This window comes from Plectrocnemia conspersa, unplaced genomic scaffold (assembly GCF_051122295.1).
Source record: "Plectrocnemia conspersa isolate PC_06_02 unplaced genomic scaffold, ASM5112229v1 ptg000011l, whole genome shotgun sequence".
NCBI lineage: Eukaryota > Metazoa > Arthropoda > Insecta > Trichoptera > Polycentropodidae > Plectrocnemia > Plectrocnemia conspersa.
Genome location: NW_028277175.1, coordinates 21,251,555 through 21,279,295, shown reverse-complemented (window position 1 = coordinate 21,279,295; position 27,741 = coordinate 21,251,555). Strand labels below are relative to the sequence as shown.

General features: G+C 32.8%; 1 protein-coding gene across 26 annotated transcripts; it reads right to left on the bottom strand.

The window, feature by feature from the left end:
- Positions 1 to 319: 319 nt before the first annotated feature.
- On the bottom strand, positions 320 to 27,741 carry LOC148229915 (uncharacterized). 26 transcript variants are annotated; one of them, XM_088196387.1, is made up of 13 exons: positions 27,580 to 27,741; positions 18,397 to 18,596; positions 4,406 to 4,504; positions 4,177 to 4,335; positions 3,965 to 4,104; positions 3,686 to 3,894; positions 3,471 to 3,565; positions 3,309 to 3,411; positions 1,666 to 3,059; positions 1,473 to 1,594; positions 1,282 to 1,409; positions 1,006 to 1,114; positions 320 to 934 (listed from the first exon to the last, which is right to left on the bottom strand). In XM_088196387.1, the coding sequence occupies exons 5-12, from the start codon at positions 4,010 to 4,012 to the stop codon at positions 1,042 to 1,044; spliced, it is 2,172 nt and encodes a 723-aa protein (XP_088052513.1). In that variant the 5' UTR covers positions 4,013 to 4,104; positions 4,177 to 4,335; positions 4,406 to 4,504; positions 18,397 to 18,596; positions 27,580 to 27,741; the 3' UTR covers positions 320 to 934; positions 1,006 to 1,041. The 26 variants fall into 26 exon arrangements, with proteins under 26 accessions (XP_088052513.1, XP_088052525.1, XP_088052517.1 ...); XM_088196399.1 differs by having other exon boundaries at positions 1,666 to 1,934; positions 27,580 to 27,715; XM_088196391.1 differs by having other exon boundaries at positions 4,192 to 4,335; positions 27,580 to 27,715.

The following is a 27,741-nucleotide window of genomic DNA, read 5'->3' as shown; positions in this document are numbered from 1 at the left end:
GATCCCGTTCGCCATCAGTTTATTTCTACGATCTCGGTGGAAACATTTTAACCAGAGAAAATAAATATCTCAGAATCAATTTTGAGAGCAAGTGGAAGTTCTCTCTACACATACACGATGTCTGTGATAAATCTTCCAAGATGCAAGATATATTTTGTGTATTGAAATAATATAATTATTGTTTTTGACTATCGTGACCCATTGGGGTAAACTGTTATTATATTTATATAAATAAATATCTATAAATATTTTCTATTTCTTAATGGTTCATACATATAATTTATAAAGGAATAGGATTAAGGTATTTTATTTAGAACAGTTTTTCGTCAAAAAAATAATTTATTATTACATTAAGTACAATGTGAATGGCAAAAGGTTTGACTCGAAAATTAAAATTAATTTTAAAATAAAATCAGTCTTGTTAGAACGAACGAATATATTGGAATGGTAACTAGAATATCGTTATAAACAAAACAATAAAGTAAAAAACTGAAACATACAAATACAATAATTAAACTTCCACTCAACAAAAACTTGTTAATAAATAATACAAAAATGTCGCATAACTTTGTAATAAGCCACTAAATTATTACCATTAAAATTACGATTAAGTTAATTTGTGTGTTAATTGTCAAAAGGTACAAATGTCTTATACAAGATTAAAAGCATCTTAAAGCTCCTGAGAGATTTGCACATGCGAAAATGAAAGGATTATTACATTTCATATATTTACAATAAAATAAAAACTTAAACATTGTAATATAAATATACTAAATGCAACAATTTTGACATTAAAACTAATATAAAGATAATTAAAACAGTTTATATAAAAAAGGCACAAATAAAACTCTTTGACTATCTTTAATAAAGCGTACTATGGATGGGTGTATGATGATAGTTGTTCATCCTAGACGAAGTAGACATAACATTCGGCCTAAAAAATATAAAATAGAATTTAAACCTTTCTTAGGTCGATAAACGAATACATCAACCATAATAACTAACCATGACACGTATTATGAAGGCATGCAATAAAAATGATCATGATCTTGCATACACCCCAGAATCCATTGAACCAGAATGATTTGATGAGTTTTGTCTAGTGTAGTTATATCTGCAAATTGTGCAATGGAATAAAGGAGATGTAATAAAAGGCAAAATAAACAGTAGTTAAACTGGTCATGATCAAAAAAATGGTTTAAATCCCGAAAAGAAAAATGTAAATAAATGCACCTATGTTTTTGGACAATTGTAGACCATAAACATAAATTCATAACTCACCGTTTCGTTGTATTTAATATCGGTTCTTGCGATTCTTTAGCTAGACGAACTTGCTCTGTGACCCATGCTCGAATATCGAAGTTGTGGCCGCAGCTCGGACAGCATATGTTCTTGGCTGCTTCCAAAAGCTAAATAAAATGTATATATTAATATAAACTATTATTAAACATATATTAGCAAATCCTACAAACCTTATTACGTATTTCCTGAGATTCATTAGCTCTGTTTTTAGGTAAATTATTGTCTTTATCTGAAAACGGGCTCTCTTCGGATAGACCTAGATTTTTTGGTAAATATTGACTAATGTCAGCATCTACATAAAAATTAAATAAAATTTAATTTAAAATCACAATATAAAATATAGATTTTTATCACTACACATACCGTTCGTATAATGATGATTTTCGTTGTAGTAATTTTCTCTTTTCTTCATGCTCAGAAATCCACCGAAGCTGTCGGTGTCCGATAAATTACTTTCGCACAGCTTATCTAATTCTCTTAGAGACTGTTTAATGTCTTCCTCAAACTGATACTCGGTGTTCTTAACTTCCGGATATTTCTTGTCTAACTTGGCTTGGTTTGAATCGAAAAGGGATTTGGATCTGGAATATGTTGGAGTGACGGTTTTTGACGATGATTTACTTACCATCGGGCTAAAATTCAAAGAAATCGATTTATCATACGGTGCATTTTTGGGTTTAGATCTGTCATCGTCTTTATTCATATTTGAATCAACGCTATTTTTAAAGTTCAACCCATCCATAGAGTCTTTGGCCGTGCTTCGAGATCTGCTAGTATTGAACGAATAAATACTATTGATCGGGGATGTTTCACCGTCCATTGAAGACATGAGCTCTTCTAAATCGTTATATAAAGAATCCTCGTCTTGCATGGACAAATTAGAATTCATGCTTTTTTCGAGGGATACCATAATTTTATCGTACTGGGCACTAAGATCGTCGATTACTGGGGTAGACGGTTCTTTTCTATCAAATTCTGGAGAATCGTGAATTGTATATTTACTTTTACCCTCTTTTTCTACCTCCTTATTTTTAACATAGTCTGAATAAGAGCTATATTTGTTCGAAAGACTTTCTCTTATCAGAGATTCTTCACTACTAAGTAAATCAGGATTGTCTAAAAATTTATGGACACTTATGGGAAGAGGTTGATCTTTATTCATTATTCTAGGATCGATAAACGACTCTTGAGATTCAGAGAGATTATTACTAATAATGGATGAATTCATTGAGTAATCATTATGATTGTCGTCCTTCCTTTTATATTTATCGACGGGTTCTAACTTAACAGGTTCTAGCTTTGGTGGATTTTTATGCACTAAACCTGGTTTAGAGTATTTACCAGTATCGTTTTTAGGCTTTGATAAATTATCGTTCTTAGCATTTAATTTGTTCACTTTGTTGAGAGATTCGTTACTTTGCACCGGTTTAGTAGTACTCAACATTGCATTTAAACTATAAATGCTCGGTTTGGGCGAAGGAGAACTATATTTTTTTGCGATTTCAGGGGCATAACTACTTTTGGAAGGGCTCCTCAACGATTTTGATCTTTGGAAATATGAATTGGTTATGCCGTTGTTGTTGAGGGCGTTTTTGGGCGATGGAGAATTTTGGATCGATTTGGGGTTGGCTGTGAGGGAAGACGATTCCTTTTTCAAACTGAGCGACAAGTCTAACTTTGTCAGATTGGAAGCAGAAGACATTAAATCTCTAAGTTGCCTTTCAGCCGCCAAATAAGGATCATAGGAATCATCGGGCCTGAAATTTTTCAAAAACTAATTGATATAAAATTCTAAAATATAGTATATATATACGAACACAAAAATATTAGATGGGTTTTAGTTTTGGATGGGTTAAAAATTAAAAAGGCCATATTTACAACATTATTAATCAGATCAGTCACAGAACAAAAATATTAACAACAAAAATGTGCAGCAGTGTCGTTTAGTGAATGAAGTCAAATGTATTAATGACAGATTGTTATATACAACAGTGCGTCATACTCACTCAGTTTTCTTTTGATTCCGTGGTTGTGAGCTTCCGTTGACATTTGAAGATCTAAGCGGCGTTTTAGTGATAGAAGGCAAGTGTTTATACTCTTCAGACTTACCTATAAAAATTTTTACATTAAAATTCATTCAAATAAATATAAATTAATAATATACACACCTCTCATAGCTCGATTTTCCTCAAAAGAATTGTCACTCATACCAGAACCTTCAGATGCAGATCTGCTAAGTGAATATTTTTCACGCGTCATCGATCTAAAAACAAAATGTTCATGAAATAAAAATATATTAAGAGGTATTAAGGATGAGATTCTATAATATAATTTTCTATATGATTGTTTTTCAATGATTAATAAAAAATTCTATGATTCTAACCTTTTACTTCTACCTAACGGAGCTCTATATGAAGTTCGAGCCATGAGTCGTTCGCGAGCAACGCGGACATTGTCAGGTCCTGACGAAGCACCTGGAGCTCTAGCCAGTCGTGTCTGTTCGGCACAAAATGTGACATGTCTATCGAGCGCTCGAGCCCCGAAACTTCGTCCACAATGCGGACACGGTGTTTTTTCAGCCGTTGCTAACAACTATAGTAAAAATAACCATCAATATCACATCATGAAAGTAGTTAGATTTACAAGATGACAATTAACATACCCGACTGTGGGTCGGCTGCGGATTGTGCGCTTTAGACTTAGATGCCATCCTGCTGGACGCCGGAGGCGTTTTACTTCTCTCCCTCTCTGTATGCGGAGTGCTTTCGAAGTTCTTTGGTATATAATTTTGTAACTCCGTACCTGCGCAACGAACATACACATTAGCGTTACATTGATTAATTTAAAACATATTCGAGATATATCTATATAAACCGTCGTATGGGGAACCTTTCACACGCTGGCTCAATGAGTCAAATTGTTTACGTTTCTTGTTGACTGTTTTCAGGCAGATTGAAACATGCTTGGCCAGGGATAAGGGGGCAAATGTGCGACCGCACACAGCGCAGGGTAGTAGAGATTCTTCTACGAAATCTGGGAAAGTTTATCTCATGAGTATGTCACATGATTTGCTCAGTATAAAACCCAAACAACGAATACTTACATGATTCATCTTTTGGATTGTCGTCCAAGTTGAGTCGTAAAGGCGGGTCGATCTTAGATATATCTGGCGAATCGGGAGGCGACACCGAGTTCGACTTTGCTAAAATTAGATAAAGAAAAGTTAATTAAAGCCAATGACACTTTTAAACCTTCAAATTATAATTCCTTGTGTAATAAGATTATGTATTTAAGTGGTATTTAAATCAATAAAAAAGTTCTTATGTGTATAAACGTATAGGTAGATAAAACTGGTTTTGGGATATTAAAAAAAACGTGTGGAAAATTCTCATGAATTTTAAATGTTTACCTTATAGGATCTATTGCAAAGGTGTTCAAGAGAATGTTGTAAGTTTGCTTATCAAGCAAAAATGAATTATATCCATGGTTATTTGTTTGTATGACATGATAAGATAATCTGGCGTGATGTATTTATTTACAATTTAATTAATCGAGGTTAAGTTGATTGTTCAGATTTCAAAGAATTAATTTGAACATGTATTTTGAAAATATTTAATGTTAAACTTGTTTTTATTTGTTTACATCGCAATGAATAAACGGTCTTAATAGGTTTTAGGTTTGTTTATAACTTTTGAGAGTAGCGAAAACGAATTAAAAATTAATTTATGTCATTATACGAATAATTAATTAAATATGTATAGAAAAAAATAATTCGGTTTCTTAAAAAAAGATATTTTAAAAACCTTCACACATATCCATCAATAGTTTCGGCATAAAAAGGAACAGAAAATCACTACACATACTCTTTCTTTAAAACTTTTATGCCTATGCAATTTGCCTCACATTAGTGCACGATAAAAGGATATACATACATGAAGGGATTATAAAGCAAAAATACCTCTCAAGTTTTAATATCTAAACGAAATTTAGTAACTTAAAAATACAACTTAATAGTTAAAATACAAAACTAAGTAAATATGAACATAAGAAGTATGTTTTTTTCTCCCAAAAATGTATGATGGGGAGAGATTAATTTTTCATTTAACCTTTTATCTGTAACAAACTTGTATAACTAGCAATCTCTTCTTAAAATGTGATTAATATGTGATCAAACTGTATAACTTTCTTCATTTTAAATCATTTTATTTTAAGATTTTAAATCTTAGAATCCAATGTTTTTTAATCTGAATGGATCGTTTTACTGTTAATGAATGTTAGGCGTCGACGCGAGGAGCAACAATATGTTACGTAATCACTAGAAATTCTTTGCGATCCATTGCTTTTTTGTATTAGTTGATCCTCAAATTAATGATTTCGGCAAGATTTAAAAATAATCAAGGATTAAAGGAATGTGATTAAAAAATACCAAGTTCAAGCAGCTCAACTATTTTCTGCAATCTTACAGTGATAACTTTTCAACTTATCTACTACAATCGATACGTTACTTTCAATCAAACCCAGTAACATTAAAAAAAGTTTTTATATCGATTCAACGGCAATAAACAATCTAAATATAAATGTTAAAAAAATTACAAACAGTCAACAGTGTCGAAAAAAATGACCAAAGTCGACTCTCGAACGACCTCAGCCGACCAAACTGCCTTGAAACGTCGATATTGATACGAGATGAACCTCTTGAAGAGTGAATACTTTCGATCGATCGAAATACCCCAGTCCACGTGCCTAAAATGCCGATGCATTCCAAAGGCGACAACAAAAAAAAACATTCAAGAGCAAAAATATGCAAACAACACCAGTGTCGAAACGCAATCTGTACACAGAATCGTCCTTGCGCCATCGAAGGCACAGTCGAACAGCCCGAGGCAAAGTCGGACACCCAAAGCAAACGAAAAACGATCTTATCTTGCGGAGTAAGAACAAAACTCATGTTTGTTTGGGTGTGAAAAGATCATTTCGACCATCGGCGAAGAATCCGGACCCACCCACGGACCAATTTGGTAATAACCATTCCAAAAATTGGTGCCCGGTGATGTAACTCTAGCACACTTGACTAAAACGAGACAAACTAACAACGAAAAGTATTCGACGATCTTATCCCGAGAGCGCGCCAAATTCAAGACTTTAAAAATGCTTGAATTATTCATGGATGACAGCATCTCGCATGCAGTCTGCGGTGTTTACGCTAATCTGAGAGATACACCAGAGACCTCTTGACCCACAGTGGCCTCAAAGAGCGTCACGATTATTTATATATTGCTGTGATGCAAAGGGGAAAAAAGTGACACCAACTTTTCCTGGAGAGCAGCCGCCTGAGACGCTTCATCGCCGGATGGGACCAGTGTCCCGACTGATCCCGACGTACAGAAATAACGCGCACAGGAAACTTGCGTGTACGGTCTTCTTTTTTCGTTATCGAAATACACTTGAGAGTCGAACTTAAAAATACTAGTATGCACTGGCACTGGATGGATGGATAGATAAATATAATACAAACAAGACCGAACGCAGCGAAGTCCAATTGTGTACTGACGATCGACCGAGAGCGATATGCGTACGCGCATACGTTTGCTTTTTTACGCTTGTGTGGTGGTGTGTGGATTGTGGATTTTACCTAAAACGATTAGTGGCAAAAGCTAGAAATCGAAAGTGACACACGATTATGTAAAAAATCGATTCATTCATGATGGTCGCTTCCTAGTCAGTGCAAATTGAACGCTGTTAGACATTATTGACATCACTATCAATCATAATATTGTAGGCAATTGCTGAAACGAGCTGACGATATACTTGCCGCTTTGCGAAACTATAAAAAAAACTGCCTATTTAATAAATTATCATAAAAATTCTGAATGTGAGCGTTGGGCAAAAAGGAGCCGGATTAACCAGTACAAAACGAGAAAATTAATAAAATATACTGTTTATTTATTCGGTATTGACGTAACATAGCGAAGTATAACCTTTTTGCTAATCCTTTACACACAGACAACACGTTTTATCAAAATAGTCTTACGCATATTCCTAATATCAAAGATAATATAAGCGATACTATTTACTGTGTGTAGTAAGCGTAATCATGATAATACATATATGTATAAATTAAAACTTCCAATATGATTAAATATTCTTTATTATATGTGAATTAAATTTACTTTATTCAACATAACAGAAAATTATAATAAAATTCAAAATAACGTCATATTTGTCATGTCATGTCGATGGATAATATGAAGTGTTTTATTTGAGAATGATTATCAATAAAACTTCATTTTAAAGATGCAATACTCCTGATATAAAAAAACTTTTTAACCGCTTAATATTTTGCAATTTCCGCTAACCCGAGTTACGCTCGCCTATATCGACTTATAGCGTTTTAATTTTAGCTAACATATAGAACAATTCAAACTGACGTCCCTTGTATCTACATACGTTCACGTTTAACCGACAGATACATAATTTATTTACAAGATGTCATCGGACAACGAAACATTAGCCGTACGTGAGATCGCAGCACAACTGACGAATCGCCTACACACAAACAGTTTAAACTGAATGTTCCGTCAGTTCAGTTAAAAAATATAGAATTTAAATATTCCATCAATTCTAACTGACAGTAAAAAGAGTAACATTTTTCATACCATACACGCTCAGCTTTAACTGTTCAATCAAAGCTGTCAGCTTTAACGGACTGTCTGAAGCCCCCTTAACGCTTGCCAGTTCAGACTTGTTTACAATAAAACATCGTGACAAGTTCGCGAATTAATTTATTCGGTGCAGATTCGTCAGCAGTTGTGACTGTGCGTTTTTATTTTGCTTTTTTCGTAATTACGATCATATTTCGAGAGTAAAGCTTCTATTCTAATCAATATATTTTTTATGATACGGAAAAACACATACAGCAGGAAAATTGATAGCATTGTCTCGACTGTTATGTGAAGTTTATGTTTAAGTTTTTTTATTATTATTAAATATTCCGTTGTAACTTGACAGACGTAAGTCCAATGCGTTATAAATGGGTGAATCTGTACCAACTGATTAAGTCAATCAGATATAATGAATACCTACAAGTAAGTATTAACCAACAGACTGAAAGTCTGGTAATCGGTGACATCTGAATTAATAATTATAAATTATTATGTGTAATATAATTTATTTATAACAAATATATGTCACTGCAGCTGGGGCCGGTTTTTATAATAGCGTATTTTTTAAAAATAAAAATTTGAGTGCCGCTGCCAGAGCTCGAACCCGCAACCTCAGAGTTACTAATCTGAGACGTTACGGACTACGCTATTCCGTCCTTAAGTTGTTTTAAAATATACCATACCAAATTGATTTTTTATTTATTTTAATTAAAATATGTTAAGATTATTATGTTACAATTGAAAAGTGTATAAGCTTAAAATAAAACACAAAAAAACTAACCTAAAGAAAAAATATTTTTCCAAGCAGAAAACGGTGCTTTACTAATTATTAAGATTTCAATAAACAATCTTTAATTAAACAATATAATAGTATTATACCAAAAATGTATTACGACCAGCGATGTTAAAATTAAATAAAGCAAAATAGAAACTAGTCATAATTCAAGACGAGCCCAATTCCAAATATGTACATACGTTAAATCGTACAGTCATTTGGTCGAGCAAAATCGATGACTAACGACCAATTTTCTCGTATTCGTCTCGAAAAACGATCACACGCCATAATGTTAATGCACTTTCAATATACAGACTAAAAATATAAGTTTTAAAACTTCGAAAAATATTTTGCTTTCCAAGTCACATTAAATATCTACCGCTTTTATAATTAATATGAGGACGATGAGACATTTTCTTACTCACACCAAAAACGTGTTCTTATCGCATTAATGATTCAAGCGAAAATATTTAATACATTAAAAAAAAACGTATAATTTGAAACCTTATAACGTTAACATAACATAGCTATTGATACTCTCAAACTTGACCGTCGATTGAGTTGGTAATCGTCCACAAAATATATTATATTTATAATTAATAAACATACATATTTTTCTCAAAAAACTATATAAACTATGAGATGGGAAAAAAGTATATACATAATTATTTCAACATCACATTTATAACTGATTCTGTAATTTAAATCGTTCAAAAAATAGTAGTACTGATCTATTAAAAATCTGCTTTATAAAATTAGATAAATATCAAATCTGGAATTTTAATTTTAAATGAAAAATTATTGATGCAATCGACACTATTTATGCTATTGTATTATTTTTTAAATTAAAAATCAAAAATATTTTAGAACCACTGGAGTTTTATGACATAACGATGGCCTATCTAACTTCACTATGGGGTGAAAAATAATTTTTACAGCCATTTTCTCCACCATTTTTACACAGGTGCTTTGAATAGCAAGTAATCATAAGTTGATCAAGAAAATTTTGAATAGAAAATTAGTAGATTTTTTTTATTTATATTGTAAAACATATATGAGAATCGCTTCTTTGTTACCAAAAGCTTAGTTAAATTTGTATCAACATTAGTGCAGTTTCATTAAAACCGGTCAAGTAATTTAACACGCACATTCAGTGGTTCGTGTTAAAAATCATTCACAAAATGTAACAATACAAAATTTTCAAACAAAGTCTGAACTCTGGGAATGGCTGGGAGTCAAGGGGTAAACCTGCTTCAGAACATGTACATTCTAAGAATCAATAAAATGCGCTTCACCACTGCAAGGGGAGCCGAACGAGGGTTATACTCGCACCGCATACTTATAAACTACGATGTCCTAGAATCGTAGAATCAGAACAAGTCTACTGCGACATGGCCAGTCCGATCAAGAGCACGGCGCTCTCCAACTTTTCGCACGTTTCCTCACCTGTCGGGCACGTGCCGCGGCAGCCGCGTCCCGTCGACTGAAGACGCGCTTTTCATCTCGCTACTAGGACCGATGGTGTAGACGTAGTCGGACTATTTTCGGTCGGACCCGGACCCACGCCAATTGCCATCTACGGAAACAATGCCTTCGAGAAGCGAATGCAGCCAGCCGCGCACACAACCTGCCGCGTTGAGCAATCAACCGGCAACAGCGATCGTCAACCGACCGGGCGGCTATGGCGCGTGACGCAATCGGACACGCCGCTGCTAGGCGAAAAGACTAAATGGCCCAAAAATCTACCGATATAGAACGTCGATGCTAACAAGCATGGGGAAGTGGATGGTTGAGAATATAAAATTAGAAGGGAATCGATGGCACTGTGGCATTAAATCAGCGACGACTCGGGTAAGGAGCTGCGCTGCAGTGCTGTAGCAGCTCTAGATAAAAATTGAGGCATATATTGCAGCTATGACTTGAAAACATCAATTTTTGGTTTTAAAATTATGTTGATGTTTAAATTTTACAGCTAATTTAGCCTTATAGCTAGTTACAAATTTCTTCCTTCAGCTGTCAAATGCGTTACATAGTTGACAGTCTGTTAACTAAGTAAATGCGTGTTCACTTTTATAATATAATAAAACATATACAACCTCGGATTATGAGTAATTTTGTTTACGAGTGTTTTGCAATACAAGCAAAAAAATTAAATCGATTTTGCCTTTATAATCGAGCGATGTCTTGCAATACGAGCAGTGCGTATTGCGTCACTTCCTCCCCAACTAAGCCAATGATTCTTCTTGTAGTGAAGACATGCATTTTGGGAAATAATTTGCAACTCAGTCTTGTTGGTTGTGGATAATGCTCCTGCTCATCCTACATACCTTAAGGGCGACTTACTGGAGGAATTCGAGTTCATTAATAACAAGTTTCTTCCTCCCATCACCACTCCATTACTCCAGCTATTTCGAAATTTTACACAAAATCACTATTTCAGCGATGCTTAGAAGTGACGGAATGAACAAATCTTACTCTCAGAGACGTTTGAAAAATCATTTTCACATCGTGAGCCGCTTAAAAATTATCGATAAAACATGGGGTGGAGTTACCAAGAGAGCCCTCAATCCAGCTTGGAGAAAACTGTGGCTTAATTGCGTTGAGGGGTTTGCTCATGAACGGAAGCCGTCAATTGTTTATGAAATTGTGTCTTTTGGGAAGAACATGGGATTTAAGGTACAAGGAAGATATTCAAGAGTTGGTGGAGGAGCATTGCCAGAAGCTGATCACCACACGATACGGATATACGCTCAATATACTTATCATTATATTAATAAATTAAATTATTTTATAATAAATTTAAATAATTATATTTTGTATTATATATGTCATTTTTCTATATGATTATTTTGCTTTTTGAACAAATCAAATTAAGTTTACATTATTTTTTAGGTAAATTTGCTTTGATATACGAGTGTTTAGAAATGCGAGCACGTTTCCGGAACGAATTATGCTCGTAAACCGAGGATTTACTGTAATGAACAGTTTTAACCCGCCATTGTTCGCAAAATTTTTCTAAGAATTTTTAGAGAAGAAATTGTTATGGGAGTTAAAAAATGCTTTTTGTAAAGTTTTGTTCAATGAGATCAAAGAAGGACAAAAATTTGGAGGAGGACAGTACTCATCAAAGGGGGGTGTCTAGTAACCTCAATAGCCGCCTCTCAGTGCTTATCGTTTAAAGCTATAATATAGAATATTTACATCTATTTTTTATTATATTTCGATGTTTTATAAATTAAATAAAATAAAACTTAGACTTTATTTTATATTCATTAATAACCTTCATCACTTCATCACAGATTTGAAATATTTAAAAAAAAAATGAGACCCATATATCAAGATCGCACTCTTACCAAATATGCCAAATCTCTCATCACATCTTATAAACAACGCTCAATAAGAAAACCGAAAATAAACAATTGAATCACCGGTCATAGTTCACCCAGAAGAGGCAACACTATCTCAAGTTGAGTTCTCGTGATAGTTCAAACCCATTCAAAATCCATAACAATAGACGATTTTCTACTTTTCAGTAATATCACTTACTATGTTGATTTACAATAATGTGATAAGTTTCAATGAAATTATATCAGCGTTTCCTGTCTGAGCAATAAATAAATATAGAAAACGACCATTCGTGATATACCAAAAATCGTTCGTTCGCTTTAATCGGGATGCTTCTATATTGTTTGATCGATTCGATAGAATCCCTCCTGGAACTAAGCAAGAGGGAATAGATTACAACGCAATAACGCTCAACAAATTTCTATAAACTGGAATGAGTTTATATGGTACAAAGATAAATCGATAGCCATGAAAATGTATGCAGTTGGCCACAAAATAAATTTCATTTTATGATTTTCACTGGTCCAATTCTGAATGGCTTTCACGGGCAAAAGTTCAGGGTTGGCGCACTAAATCTTGCGACATATCGCAAAAGAGAATCTAATACACGTCTTCGCTATATCATAAAGTGGAAAAGTAAACGAAAAACTTTATGAAACAATTCGAAACATAACATCGCAGTTTAGTTACCGTACGAATAAAAGTAACTATGCAATAAATCCAACGATATAATCGAATGCGATATCAACACCGATACTTGTAAAAATCATTTTATTTTCTATTTAGATATTTTCCAACCGACATATCGATTTATTACATTTGATACGTTGATGTATTATTATAACCATAACAAACGATCGAATCACATCCTGAAATCAACAAACAATGGTGTATAAAATACATTATGTAAAAAAACAACAAATCATGATACTATAATGTAGTAGATAGAATGAATAATTAATCGAACATAAAAACAATTCATGCCTCTTACTGCTTCGTAGTTCACGATTATTATAAATAGCTTAATCGTCAGCTATAATCATAGTCAAATAGAAAAAAAAACATTATTCTAGATAAGTTCCATAGGATAGATCATATTTTAAATAATACACACTTTTAGAATAAATTTAATCAGCAGCATTATCATATCGGATTGGGTTTTTCTAGATTTTTTCTAATCTCGCGGATTTGAGGTTGATTATCTAAATTCGCTCTAAGTGGCTTTAATAATAAGAGTTTCAAACAATGCATTTTTTAAATATAACAATAAGTTTATAATAAAAAAATACCATATCGCTCCAAGATTACATACCAGAATCTAACAATAAAACATTATTTTAAAATATCTTAAAAATCGTAGAAAGTAAAAGATAAACCACTACGATGTAATTCATTCCCTCACCTCGCTTCACCTTAGCTTACTATATAATTGTATTTAAGGTTTTATTTACCTGAGAATGTCAGATGAAACCATCGTATCCCAAATGATTACACATTAACCGTTTCATCTTAGAAAAATATTATTTTTAGACAATTGTTTTGATTGAGGAGGATATTAAATGTTCAACTTGTGAAAGATATATTATAGATGAGACGTTCAGTTATATTACACAAAACATAATCATAATTATATAGATCCAAAATACATATGACGGCGTTATAAGTTACTAAATGAAACCAGAAGGATTGAAAATAAAATTTGGCATTTCATGTTAAAACTATCTCCAAATGTATAACACCGTCCCCAACATCAACCGGATATCCTAAAAAGGGACGGCTACAGTACTAATTAAGTAAAAATCAGTAACGACCAACCGTAAAAATACCAACGTCCGCGATGAGTCTTATCGCAAATATCGATCAGATATATCATTTTTATATTATCAGAACATGCGCAATTTAACGATGATTAACAGCGCATATGTTTGTAATAAAAAAATAAAAACATTGCGAAACGCGATATTTAAAAGTCGCATCATCATCTTGTCATAAGGTTCTTGACTGTTGCAACACGTCAACACAATAAACGCAATTAAGAAAGATTGAAGATGTTGTGTCGTTCACTAACTCAAATTATATGTCTTCAAGCGTGCAAATTTGGGTCATATATGCAAAACCTGCGAAACAATACAAACAAGAAACGACTCATTGAAAGGTCGTCGAATATTGCGAGGCGGTTACATAATGCAGATGTGCGGAAGTAAAAGCTAAGTGCGATTTTCCAGCACTGGAAGCCAAAGAGGGTAGGGCTAGCTAAAACGCGGCTCACGAGCCACGTTATTAACGGTGAATGTGTATTAGTGTTATACAGACAATAGGTGGATAAACTAACAGCAACAAAAAAGGAATTAAATTTTCGATTCAATATATGTATCATCATTTTTATGAAGAACTGTGCAACACAAAGGAAACTCTTAATTGCGATAAACTCCGCTGTCGCAGACGAAAAACAGAGTACAAAGAAGCGCCCCAAAATCATTAGGGAACACGCAAAAGTGAAAACTTCGCAGGAAGTCCTAAATAAGAACTACAGCTACAAAGCAATCATTTTGAAATGGGAATCACGGCGCTCGTCAAACCGCGGCGCGTAATATATTTTTTAATATGGTCAATTTCGTGCGTGGCAATTTCGTACCAAAAATAACATACTAGACACATAATTAAACTAGCAATATTAGAAATTTTAATTATATAATTTGAATGGTGCATTAAGCTTTTAGAAATTATTAAAAGCTAGTAATGATCATGCATCACGTAAATTTAGTTATATTGTGTACTTCAAAATTACTTATATACCCTTAAATCGCCCTTCCTCAAAAAAACGTTCAGGGTTCAAATACGCAATAGAATCGCACACAGCGCACATACAACATATGTACGTACTATATAATCATATACAACATATTAAAATAAAAAAGTACGTATGCACACTATCAAAAGCGTTTAGCACGCAACGTCTGTGTTTTTAATAGAACAATCGATGAAAGCTCCGCGACCTTAACCCTTTCATGGGTTTCAATGACAGAAAATCTCCATCAACACACGTTCTAAATTAAAATTATTACTAAACTCGTCCCACGACGATACGAATACGCACACGTGGGTCGCGACATCAATCCTTGAAGAGACAACTACGCGAACATGCGAACGGGTTGGTTGATCTTAAAACAGGACCGAATCGGTCGTATCTGGGCCGTGACACTTGATAAGGAGATTAACGTTTTATCAAAACAATGCATACATAATCTTTGTTTCTCGTATATTTTATAGTAGTGGCTGAACATAAAAGTTATGGTGTAATAGTTACTAGTGTAAAAATATGTAGCAAAATTCATTGAAAAATAAACGATGAGTACATAAAAAAATTAGGAATTTATTACTCACAGAAAATACAATTTTATTTAGCACTGGTCTCATCCTAAATATTCATGAACCGAAAATATTGTATATTTTATAAAAACCGACTGTTAAAATTTCGCGTAAAAATAATATTGTTGTATTTTATAAAACAGATGAACAATAAACATATTATTTAATTAGCTAATTTTAAAAACTGCTAATAAAATAATTTGTATATATAGCTAAAGTGTATGCGATATAGCCTTATTTAATTAAAGTATCAAAATTTATCAATAATTCATAGAAAATGACATTTTATCGCAGATTCTCATTTCATTATAAATGATAATCAATATGTATGCAGATACGCTTGAACAACGATAACGTATTTACGCATTTCGAGTCCATTCACTCAATTATGCAACACGAAGGCAGTCATAGGATTTATTACCGTCAATCACAACTTGTTTATTTATCCTCAAGTTGCTATTTACAGTGCTTAATTAGCATATCCATTTTTATAAACAGTTTTAGTAGCGGATACGCAAAATTGGAGAATGGACTATTGCTCATTTGGCAACTGGTCACAGGAAGATTAATCACGCGGATTATTGCTCATACGAATATTGCCCCCACGAAACAGCACTCACACGGTAAGGAGAGGTAAGTTTTTTAAGGAAAGTTAGTTGCTGCTCCGTGTTGCCATATAGTGAATTTCCAGTCCAGGGCAAAAGCAATAAATTCGTGCCATCGCAGTGAAAACGCTCGAAAACCGAATTTAGACCAATAAAACACAAAAAATAATTATCACTTCTCAGAAGTCAAAAATCCACGTCAAAAGCAATAAAATTGTGCCGTCGCCTTCGCAGTGGGAACGCTCGTTACAGAGCGTTCCCACTGCGACGGCGCCGACACGATTTTATTGCTTTTGACGTGAATTTTTGCCTTCTGAAAAGTGATAATTATTGTTGCGTTCTCGTATTGACCAAAGTTCGGTTTGAATACACTTTAATCAGCCTTCTTATATTATAAATCCATAGTAATATCGGTAAGGATAGCTACAATATTTTTAAAATATAGAGTAATATCGAAATGCAGAAAAACTATGGAGCAATATGTGAGATGTGATGTCTGTCTATACTTATTCTTCCGCTTATTTTTTCCCTGAGAGATGAGTTGACTTAGTTTGTATTTTGGACTTGTTAGGTTTGGGTTTGAACAACAATGGGACGTTTCGCAACTGTCAATTTGAGTTTTATAGATATTCAATTCAATAAGTTTACTGCTACTAATTTACATTCGTTGAATATTTTTTAAACGTTCAACAAGCAATCAATTCAACAATAATTTGCAAACAAATTTTAACACAAACGGAGCCGAGTCAAAAAAGTACAATCTTTTCCTTTGAATAATAATGTTTATTGTGAAAGTACTACTTAGAAAGTGGGTGCTTTTGAAGGCAATGTTCCGCTCCTTTTATTTATTATATAATATGTATATAAAAATGGTTAAAGGAACTTATACCTGAAATACATCAGTATATAGGTACATCTCAAACAATTGTAGATTCATATTCATTCAGATTCATTATTTGAGGTCGGTTTTTACTTTTTTTTATAAATATATCCTTGCTATGATTTTTTCCAGAGTTTGGCCCCTCAAGGAGAACGGGCCCCGGGAATTTATCCCCTCTCCCTCCTCCTACCGGCGCCTGGTTATATTGGTAATACGTAATGCTCTTTCTCATCCGAATGAAAGTATATTGAAAACGAACGAGTCTTATGGTTGCAAAAATGTTATCGCCTGTTACAAGTATAATTCAACCCTTGGACCAAGGTGTTATATCATCAATGAAACGGCTTTACTGTGCTGGTCTTCCCAAAAATAAAATGATGGCTTGATCAATTTCTGGGGGGAAAAATGACGACATTGGATGCTGTAAATGTAAAGGCAATAACACTTGTTCGATCATGGAAAAATACTCTTTCTAGCATGGAAATATATGTATTGGGTTCTAAAGAGAATAAGGCAAGTAATAAATCTGAAATATGCAGATTATTGGAAAATTTAAAATGCTTTGAAAATGTCGATCTTAAATGTAAAAAGGATTTCGTTTATTTTGTCACTCAAAAAAAAGAGAAATGAAGTGATAGTGAGAATACAAGTGAATAAGATACTAACAAGTATATTAATCACAAGACGATATTGACTTCTGTTTAATTTTACTGGACTATTGGGAATATATGCTTTTAGAAAAAATCGTACTGTTGCTCTAAAATTATTCAGAGATTGTCAAAAGCAAACGAGTATCACAGATTTTCGTAATAAATAAAAATACGATAATTTGTATTGTAAATATATTATACACATAGTTTAGATTATTCGTGCCCTTATAGTATAATGTATATATAAATTAATACTAGCACCACACCCAAAAAATCAATGGAAAAATGTATATAAAAATAATTTATTGACTCAAGTGATTAAATAAACAAAGTTTTGAGAAACACTGGCGATAGATTACTCAGTATTTTTATGGCGATGAATCACCGTACGTGACCAAAGTGTGCGATTGATACCCACATACAAAACCGTCTAGGCTTTTATTTATAATATTATAATTTATTTTCAGCATACATTAACTATATAATATTTTTTCTAGAAACTTATGAGACTTTCATTAAGGGAGTGGTAATACTAATACAGCTAAATCTCAATATGTTAAATTAAGTTTTTCCATCGATGAAGTTCCAACAAACATTTAGAACAATAATTATTTTCCACAGGTGTTACTGACATAACCGCACGACATCGTGCCTTGTCGGTTATCTTATTATTAACGATTCGCTCGTTCGTTCCATTTCAAAACAGACACATCGCACAGTGTCGCATTTGTTATTTTACGGTTTATATCGCATCATTCGCGGCCTTGGTTGCGCAAATTCGCGCAATCTGAGCTCCGTCTCTCATTACCTGGTCACAATGAAGATCTCTTTGGTCGGTCCAGATAAGAATTATCGCAGATGTAATTCTATTCCAAGAGCTGCACAGGGCGAGGAGCAGTACGAGAATAGCGAGCTCGAAAACTGGAATGGTCGGCGCGGCTGCACTCGGATCGAATCCAGGAAACTCCGGAAACGATTTGGACAATTAGCTCAGAGACTTCGCCGCTTCTAGATTAATTCAAATCAATGTATGGACCATTTTTTATCATAGCTCATGTGTTAGTACAGGTTGTTAAAATACAGTTGCGAGAATGTTAATCGATGGTTGGATAAAACAATTATTCTATCAAAGTTTAGACTAACCGGCATAGCTTTATTGAGTTAAGACACGCGATCTAATCTATACAACGTTAAATAAATATGTACATCTAACACTATATGTTTATAAGAGATTCGAATTTACTAGCCGTATGATTCAGTTTCGTCTGCGATCAATTTAACGATATTAGAACGGCTAATATTGTAAATAATAAAATAGGTGTGGATTGATTTTATGTATTTATAGTGTAGACAGTTATATTTAACTAACAATAAAGAGAGCAACCATATTTAATAATCTTTCTTATATTATAATAATTGTTTTATGACTATATAAATGCAAAACTCTACGTCTAATTATCATTCTTAATTACTCAGCATCTCAATCTTGTACATTCATAAATTATAGTTACACCTCAAAGAAATACACAACAAAAGAGGAAAAACGATACTATTCCATTTCTCAAAAACTCCATATGTAAATAGCAATTTCTTAACACATTACACAAATAAGAAATTGCGTATTTTGTCACGTACAGCAATTAAATATCCGTTAGATACTTAAAAACGAGCCACTAATTGAATAACTACTGTGTCTGTACAAATAATTCGTTTTAAGTGAACAATTTTCCATTTAAAACATTTACAACATATGCCCACTACTGGACAATGAACGACAACGAATCAAGACTTCAGGCAAAAAAATGTATATCTTACATATTATAGGTGAAAGGGCAAAAATATTTTCATAACTCGTGTGAACAATTAGAACTTAACTTTCCCGTGATAATGTTCAATCAAAAATATTTGATAAACCATTAAGTATCAAAGATCACTTTGTACAGACATTAACATCCGCGTTGATCAAGAATAGACAAAAAACATAATTCACATTCAACGCGATTATATTTTCCGCTCACGTGGTCCATGGAATCGTAAATGACTTCTCACATTATTCGCTTCAAATCTTTAGATTTGCATCAGCGCGATCAGACTAAACATGACGTAACCGCTGTCGCCCAAATAAGACAATTTCGCACACAGATTGGTCAAAATTACATATAATCAAACGCGACTGCACGTCACGTAGGCAACGTCGTAGGTGGCGAATGTTAATAATGATAATTAACAGTAAAAAACTGTGAGTTATGCTAAAAAATTAGAGCAAACTTCAATTAGCTCTAAATGTTTATCAACACATTATAAATAGAAAGAATTATATAACACATACTGCTGTATGGTATAAGTGGTCTCGGTTTTTTTTACTGCCAAAAACTATATTCATTTTCAAGTAGAAGTAGATAATCGATAATCATTTTTTTTATTTAAATCTAAGACATTAATTTTATCTGAATCAATAAGTTTAGTATATTATATGAGGCTCTATAGTTGGCCTCACAACCACGAAGGCGTAATACCTAATGCTGTGTTCACACCAATAATAATAATCAAGTAATGAGTTCCTCATGCACTTAACTGACTCCGCGTTGGTGTGAATGTTAAACTCATAAGACTGAAACTGCCCAATGAACAAAACAACGACCTGAACGCGCTGTATCTTTAAAGAAGCGTTTCTCAAAAATTAGCTATAGATTCTTTTCACATTTCGTACAATACATACTCTTTAACAAAACTCTTTACTTGCTACAAAAAAATATCTTAAAATATCTTTCAAAATAGCAAAAATTATATATGTAAAGTAAATAAAAAAAATACCTAAAATTTTAAACTTCTAACAAGAATTTGTAAGTCTTGAAAAAAATATGGAATATGGGAAAATTTAAATTAAACCATTTTACAAACATATATTAAGTATATATGATCAATAAATACACGTATAAATAATTCAGATAAAAGAGATATTTATTATAATTCTTAAAACTCTCATCTATAATTTTCTAAAAAATCTATAAAAACCAACTCACAGCATTTATGTGCCTCGCGAGTTTTTCAATTTTGGGTAAATAATTCGTTATTCCTATGATATAGATGTTCATCTTTGAGTCTTTATATTTATTATTTATTTATTTAAATTAAATTAAGACCATCGTAACTTAACAGGTTATCCTAATGCGTCACGATGGTCGAAAGCAATAATTGTATTATTTCAATACACAAAAAAAATATATATATAATTAAAATGATACATATACGTAAAAAAGCAAACAGAAAATCATAAAATATCAAAATTAAATGATACGAACCGGACCAGCTCCTCGTAGCTGACATAAACATGTTAAGGAGCCGGATGGCCGCAGCCATAGGCGAGTCGGCAAGTGCGGACGTTAGGATGTCCAACAGCCATTAAAAGAGGACGCGATCATGATTCTCGAAGACGTTCTGGAACCCAAAACTGGAATTCTTCGAGAATAGCTGGATTATCGACAGCACCCTTCAGTAATTTGAAGAAATGCTTAGCGATATACAACTTTCTGCGAGAACTCAGCGAATCGTATCCCAATGCTCCTAAAAGAAAGGCGCTGGGATATAAGAATGGATAATAACCATATATCCTTTTATAAAGGTATCTTAAAAACCTTGTTTGAATCTTTTCGACTAAAAAGGAGTATTTGGTTATTCGGGGATTCAAAATTGTAGATCCCGCTTCAAGAATGCCATAGAGGACGTCAAAGTGAAAGGCGTTTCTCATAACAAAGCAGAACATCTTGAAAGATTTATCACAGACGTCGTTTATGTGTAGAGAGAACCTCCACTTGCTCTCAAGAGTAGGGATTCCAATCCCGGGATCCCGGATCCCGGGATCCCGGGATCCCGAACGATTTTCAATACCCGATGAGTCCCGGGATTATAAAACATAATCCCGAATTTTTTGGATTGATTGATTTATCAAGCACAATTGAATTATTATTGACAAAATCGTTATATTTCGTATACAAACTTGCGCGAGTTGCGCGAGTCATCTGTGAATCTTTGAGGCTGTGAGTCTGAACGTGCTTTTTCAGCTGCAGGCTGCTTAGGAACCAAAATCAGATCAAGGCTAAATGATGAAACGCTTGATGCTTTGATGTTACTTCGTGAGTTTTTTCCAAAATAATGTTTTCCATTAATTGTGTCTATGAATGTACATATGTACATACATTGTCAAAAGTTAATTTTTTATCTTCTCAAATAAATAAATAAGACCTTCCCTTTTTTATTTTTATTATATTATTTTCTATTTTAAGTCCAAGACCAAAATTATACGTACTTTATACATTGTACGTTATAAAAAACGGATGTAAAAAAATATTGTATTATTCATTTTAAATTATTTTTATCGATAAAATAACATGAAAATTATCCCGGGACTGGTCCCGGGATCGACTAATTGCAATACCGAAATCCCGGGATCAAAATTTTGGCCCGGGATTGGAATCCCTACTCAAGAGTGATTCCGAGATCTTTAGTGGAAGTTTCTCTAGTCAAAATGTTCCCGCCGAGATCGTAGGAATAAACTGATGGCGAACGGGATTAAGAAAATGACACAGTATAACACTTTCCGACACTAAAGGGAAAGCCATCTCCATAGAGTTTAAAGCACTCTGTAAATAGAAGGAGTCCGCAATATATCGAATGTATTTATACAATTTTAAATCATCTGCATACAGAAGAAAATTTGAATTTCTAATTGCTGTATTTATGTCATTAATAAATAACACAAAAAGTAGAGGGCCCAATTTGGCCTCTTGAGGAACTCCCGAAGGGGTGAAATATTCTTTCGACAATCAGTTACAAACTGACTGCGATCGCTGAAATAACTCCAAAATAACCAAGCTAAATCATCCAAGCAACAATTTTAAATTTATATATTTGATATTAACCACGTTTATAGTTAAAAATAAAGACTCGCATAGACATGTAGAAGAAAATAATGCATTCAATCAAAGGGCAGTTCGAACTCTTTGGATATTTCTCTCCTGACAGGAAAGGCCATATAGATTCTGTACTAAAAGTAGTGCATTTTAGTGACAAATCCACATTGAAAATCTAAAGGACCATTTACGTGAAAATTGTTAAAGATACTTTGAGATAATTTTTCAATGTCAATTTATAATGAAAAGAGTCGAAACGCAAAACAAATGATTTTTCCCATTCGACGTCTTGTTGTCTTCTTTTAATAGCTTGTCTTTCAAACAAGGGAAATGTTTGACTTCTCCTTGTCTATTCAATTTCGTTTGTTATTCTATACAGGTGAAAATTATCAATGTCATTGAAATTATTAAGAAATGTTCATACTACTATGCTCTGGAATATATTTATATGATTTATCTCGCGAAAACTTGAGTACAACCTTGGTGACTAATAATTGTGCATTACGAAGGCGCGTTCTCAAGGCGACCGCACAAAGCATGATTAAATTCCCTAAATGGCGTTTAATTGAAACGAGACGAAGCGAGGTGACCCGAAGCTCAGAAGACATTGAAGCACACATGCATCGCATAAAACGCACAACGAAAGAATCGATCCGACGCGGTTCGTCGCCACAAATTGTACGGCGAGAATAATTTTTTACCGGTTTTCCGCAACGTCAGCGACTCGCGTACACGGATTCGTGAAGATCTGATGCCGAACTGATGGCAAAAGAGTTAGGCGATGGCGGTGGCAGAAGAAAGAAACGTATATAATCGAGATACGAGTTGTTGTCATCTGAACTTCCCATACTCCACAATGATCGCATTGTATGCAAGAAAGGTTTTCAAAGTGTAAAGAAATCTAAAACGTTGAGCGTCGCACGCTTTCCTAAGACACTATGAATTTCTAGACATGTTTTTCTTAAATCCGTTATATAGTTTCAATTAATATTGTACAGCAATATAAGCAAATTGAGATGATTGATTCAAACACTAATTATAACTATTAATTCCGATTTTCAAGGCAATATACATTGAATCAATATTAGGGTTTATCACGGCTTTACGCAATTTTCATGTATTACGATACATAATTTGTGGATTTACACTTTTTTATACACGTGTGTATACATAATCGCTGCAATGTATATTTAAGTTGTTTAAATATTTGTGTTATTGAGAAGTCAAAGGTTATAAAATAACATTGAGTTTATATTTTCTTATAAAATAATATTCCTACATATTAACCTCAATTATGCTTATTCTTAATTAAATAATACTCGTCTTTTAATATAGTGTTAAAAGATCAACGGGTTAATAACACAAAAACTGAAATGTTTTTGAGTTAAGTACATACTTCTATACATATTTATTCAGAATAAACGAATCTATTACAAACATCTCGAAAATAACTTCAGAGAAAAAATAAATGACTTCGACTCTCCTCAATGATTAAAAACAATTGGTTTTCTTCTCGACTGTCAGGATTTCAAAAAACCTTACAATTCTTAGTAGTTTGTTTATCAATTGAAATTATAAAAAAAAAGTCCAAATAAATGTCATAATTTCGCTTAATCGATTTTGTTATATATATAAACATATTATTGTCGTGTATGATTACAAGATCATAAATATATAGATAGGGAATATACACAATCTAGAGATTCTTCAAAAACTTTGATTTGGTGTGCCACCTGCGCTTACACTCCCGAGTATTGTTTAAAGTACTACATGCAGAACTGGAATATTTGATAAATCCTTAATAAGCTTTTTAATCATCTGTCGGATAGTATTGATTTTTTCTCATCCAGATACTCGCAGTCGGTGTACCGATTGTGGTCTAGCAATTACTATATATAATTTAATATAAGTTATGCTGTTATGCTCTGAACTTGTACTCAAATAATTAAATAAAATCAAGTCTATACTTCCTGAAAAAATCGGCTAGTCCGACTTGGAAGCTAAAAAAATATTCTTAAAAGTATTACTAAATATTGAATAAATACTACTCCTGAAATATATGTTCATTACTTAATTAATTGGACATTTCATTACTACAGTTTATCGAGAAAAGCATCTAGTTTCTTTAGAATACAAAGGCTTACGTCTACCACAATTCGGATGTTTTACCGACGTGTTCGAGTGTATCAAAGATGAAACTCATTCGTTAAGGAAACTTGCCACAACCAACTTGGGAGTCGGTTCGCTATCGAGTTTAACGGTAAGACAACAACGAAAAAGTTGCATTATTACATACATTACTACAGATCAATGCAGCAAAACAAGGAAGTAACGAGAACAAAATGCTATATCGAGAAAAATGCAAGGATATATTAGGTGCTCTCAAATGGCAAATGTTATGCTAAAAACTACTAATACGGCAATATTTCTAGACCAAAACTGGTTTATGTGTGAATTTCGAATCAAACGCATATATTGATTTAAAATGCGTGATAAATATTAAAAATGTGTTGAAAAATACCAACACGAAGGATAAATATTTAAATGTTTGCAGAGCGTGGAAGTTTAAAACAGTCAGCATTTTTTGTGCTTTAAAAATACTTCTTAAAATATGAACCATGGTTATGATGATATAATTATGGTTTAAATATTTTATTTCCAATAAATATTAATGTGGGTATTTTGGAGTTAACAGTGAAAAATAGTTATCGGAATTTCAGCAGACACAACGCAAAAGGCGATGAAAAAAAGCATTTGAATTATAATAAGAAAACAAAGAAAATGCTAAAGCATATACAATATATCTACTGCATAACTTGATTTTGACATAGAAGTAGTTTTAAACACACGTTGTGCGGGAGGCAACGTCATATATTACAAAAGAAAGCTGGCAGTGTATAATTTAACAATTATTTTCATTGATAAAATAGATTAATATTTTGCCATTGATAGTTAACTGTTTTATACAATATTCTGACAGATCAGAATTAGAATCAGTATTTAGCTACTGCATTTTTAGAAAGTTCCCATCATTAGCAATAACCAATATGAAATTCAATCAAGTAAATAGCAACAACAATCACAAAAAAAACAATAAGAGTGAGAATGTAAATTGTATTTAATATGACAAAAACAGTCATCAGGATAAAAATAAGGTTTATTGAACTTCATAACTAAAGATTATGTGTCGAAGCCACCCAGAAATTTATTCCCTGCTTTTGTGCCTTTTATGTCTTTCTTATTTTATACTGAAAAAGTTGAGATTTACTAGATCAACTTTTTCTACTTTATATACTTCGGAATCGGATACTGAAATAATTAATGAAGAGAATACTTATGATAATTTTATTAACATGACGTTGACAATCAAAGAAGAGTTAAACAAGCAACTAATAAACCACCAGAATATTTATCCGATAAAGATAAGCTTTTGCAACCAACCGGAAAACGGTTTTAAAAGCAAAATCTAGCTCATAATTAAACCAACATCAACGGAAAACGAGTCACTATATGATTCGCCCAAACTTATTTTGCCCAGCAAAATGAATTATTGTTTTCTTATTTTTATAATATACTTTTACAATTGCTGTTTTGAATATATAATTGAAATTGCGGGTTTTTGTAATTGTTATAAATATAAAAAAAATATGCATTATTTTTAATAAATTAATATGAATGTTTTTTTGTATTTTTTTGCTTTGATTTTACCGATAAGCAAACAAAAGTTTCGATACAATTATTTTTGTCATGCTTTCCGGTACTAGAATTTCCTAGCAGTATCAAGGAAACAATGAGAAGTTGCCATCGTTTAGTAAATAACTTGATAATTTGCGTGATAAGTTCTACCTCAGACAAGTATAATTTTACAATGTTAATCATAAATTACCATAGTATTGCTAGTTATTTGGCAGCGCAGTGAGATATTTAAATTTTTCATTCAAAATTTATATTTTATTTTAAGAAAACTAGTTTTAAGAAAATAACGCTATTTCTTTAATCTTGGAGGGAAAAATTTAATGAAATATTACTAAAACAGCAATTAGCCGCTTAGCGAGAAAATCTACAATATATGCGCGTTTTAACAAATAAGTTGAAATTGTTAATTACATTAACTAGGAAGAGTGGCATTTACTTTTCCTCACATTTTGTTTGCATTAACTTAACAGCCAATACCCAAAATGACTAATACTTTAATATTAAAAATGAATAATGATGTATAACAAAACGGTTGTAATGGTATGGTTACATTTGACCGCAAAAGATTAAAATTTAAAGACAATGCATGTACTTTTAATGAACTAAAATATTTTTCAACTAAAGTGCAAATAGCGTTTTAGTCACATCATATATTATTTGTTTATTCATCAAATTAATCAACATTTAAAAAAAATATTTAGTATTAAATATAAAAATTGGTCTTAACAACAAAAAAGTCACATCAAAGATGGCGTTTTCTTTTGTGCAATCAATTTTCGCTTTACAGTTTTTCAAACCGTAGTAATCTCTTATCGATTTTTAATTATGATGATTTTGTGTAACGCGAAACTCTGATCACGAACGTAGAAAAACCATGGATACATGAGGTTGTTTGAGGTGGATGTTAACGATTTTCCCCCAGTTTTCACCCTTACGTTTCCACGTGTAAGCAATAAAGAAAAAGGAAAAATTATATCAAAAAATCAGATTGTATGGAATACAATAAAAAAAAGCATTGCGCATGCACGCATTGAAATTAAAATCACGTACCAAGAATTCGAAAAAAATGTCGACGTTTATATTCATGCAACACAAAGGTTTACTTAACAATATGCAGGTATAAACGTATCTCAAGAACGGGTACAAGTTTACCTGTATCGAACGGCGGAATTCGAAGAGTTGTACAAAATTACCACTGATTTTTATTATACTCGCAAGATAAAAAAAACAAAATGAAATAAATTGTTTTTATATCTTGGTCTTAAGACAATAAATTGCGACTAGTGTCAGATTAAAAAAATAATAATTAAAAAATATGTATGCGAGTCGTAAACAATTCGGCTTAACTTTTGATGTGTGGGCAAGATAAATGTGAAATGGCAAACCTGAGTGGAGCGAATAAAGACGAAGGGCCCCATGGAGCCCTTCGACGGAGAGGTCCATTCGAACGACGTACAAAAGTTTCTATGACGACCCCTCGCAACCAGCGCGCCCATGGGTTGCCGCCGTCAAGGTTGCCACAACATACCCCAAACTCCGCAAAATGC

Bases quoted from the DNA above. Each gene is read 5' to 3' on its own strand.
- LOC148229915 (XM_088196378.1), bottom strand. From the start codon at position 27,637: ATGGACCTCTCCGTCGAAGGGCTCCATGGGGCCCTTCGTCTTTATTCG. The intron at 3,895-3,964 runs GTATGTTAATTG...TTTTTACTATAG, and splicing joins CGCAGCCGACCCACAGTCGG to TTGTTAGCAACGGCTGAAAA. The intron at 1,595-1,665 runs GTATGTGTAGTG...ATTTTTATGTAG, and splicing joins AAATCATCATTATACGAACG to ATGCTGACATTAGTCAATAT.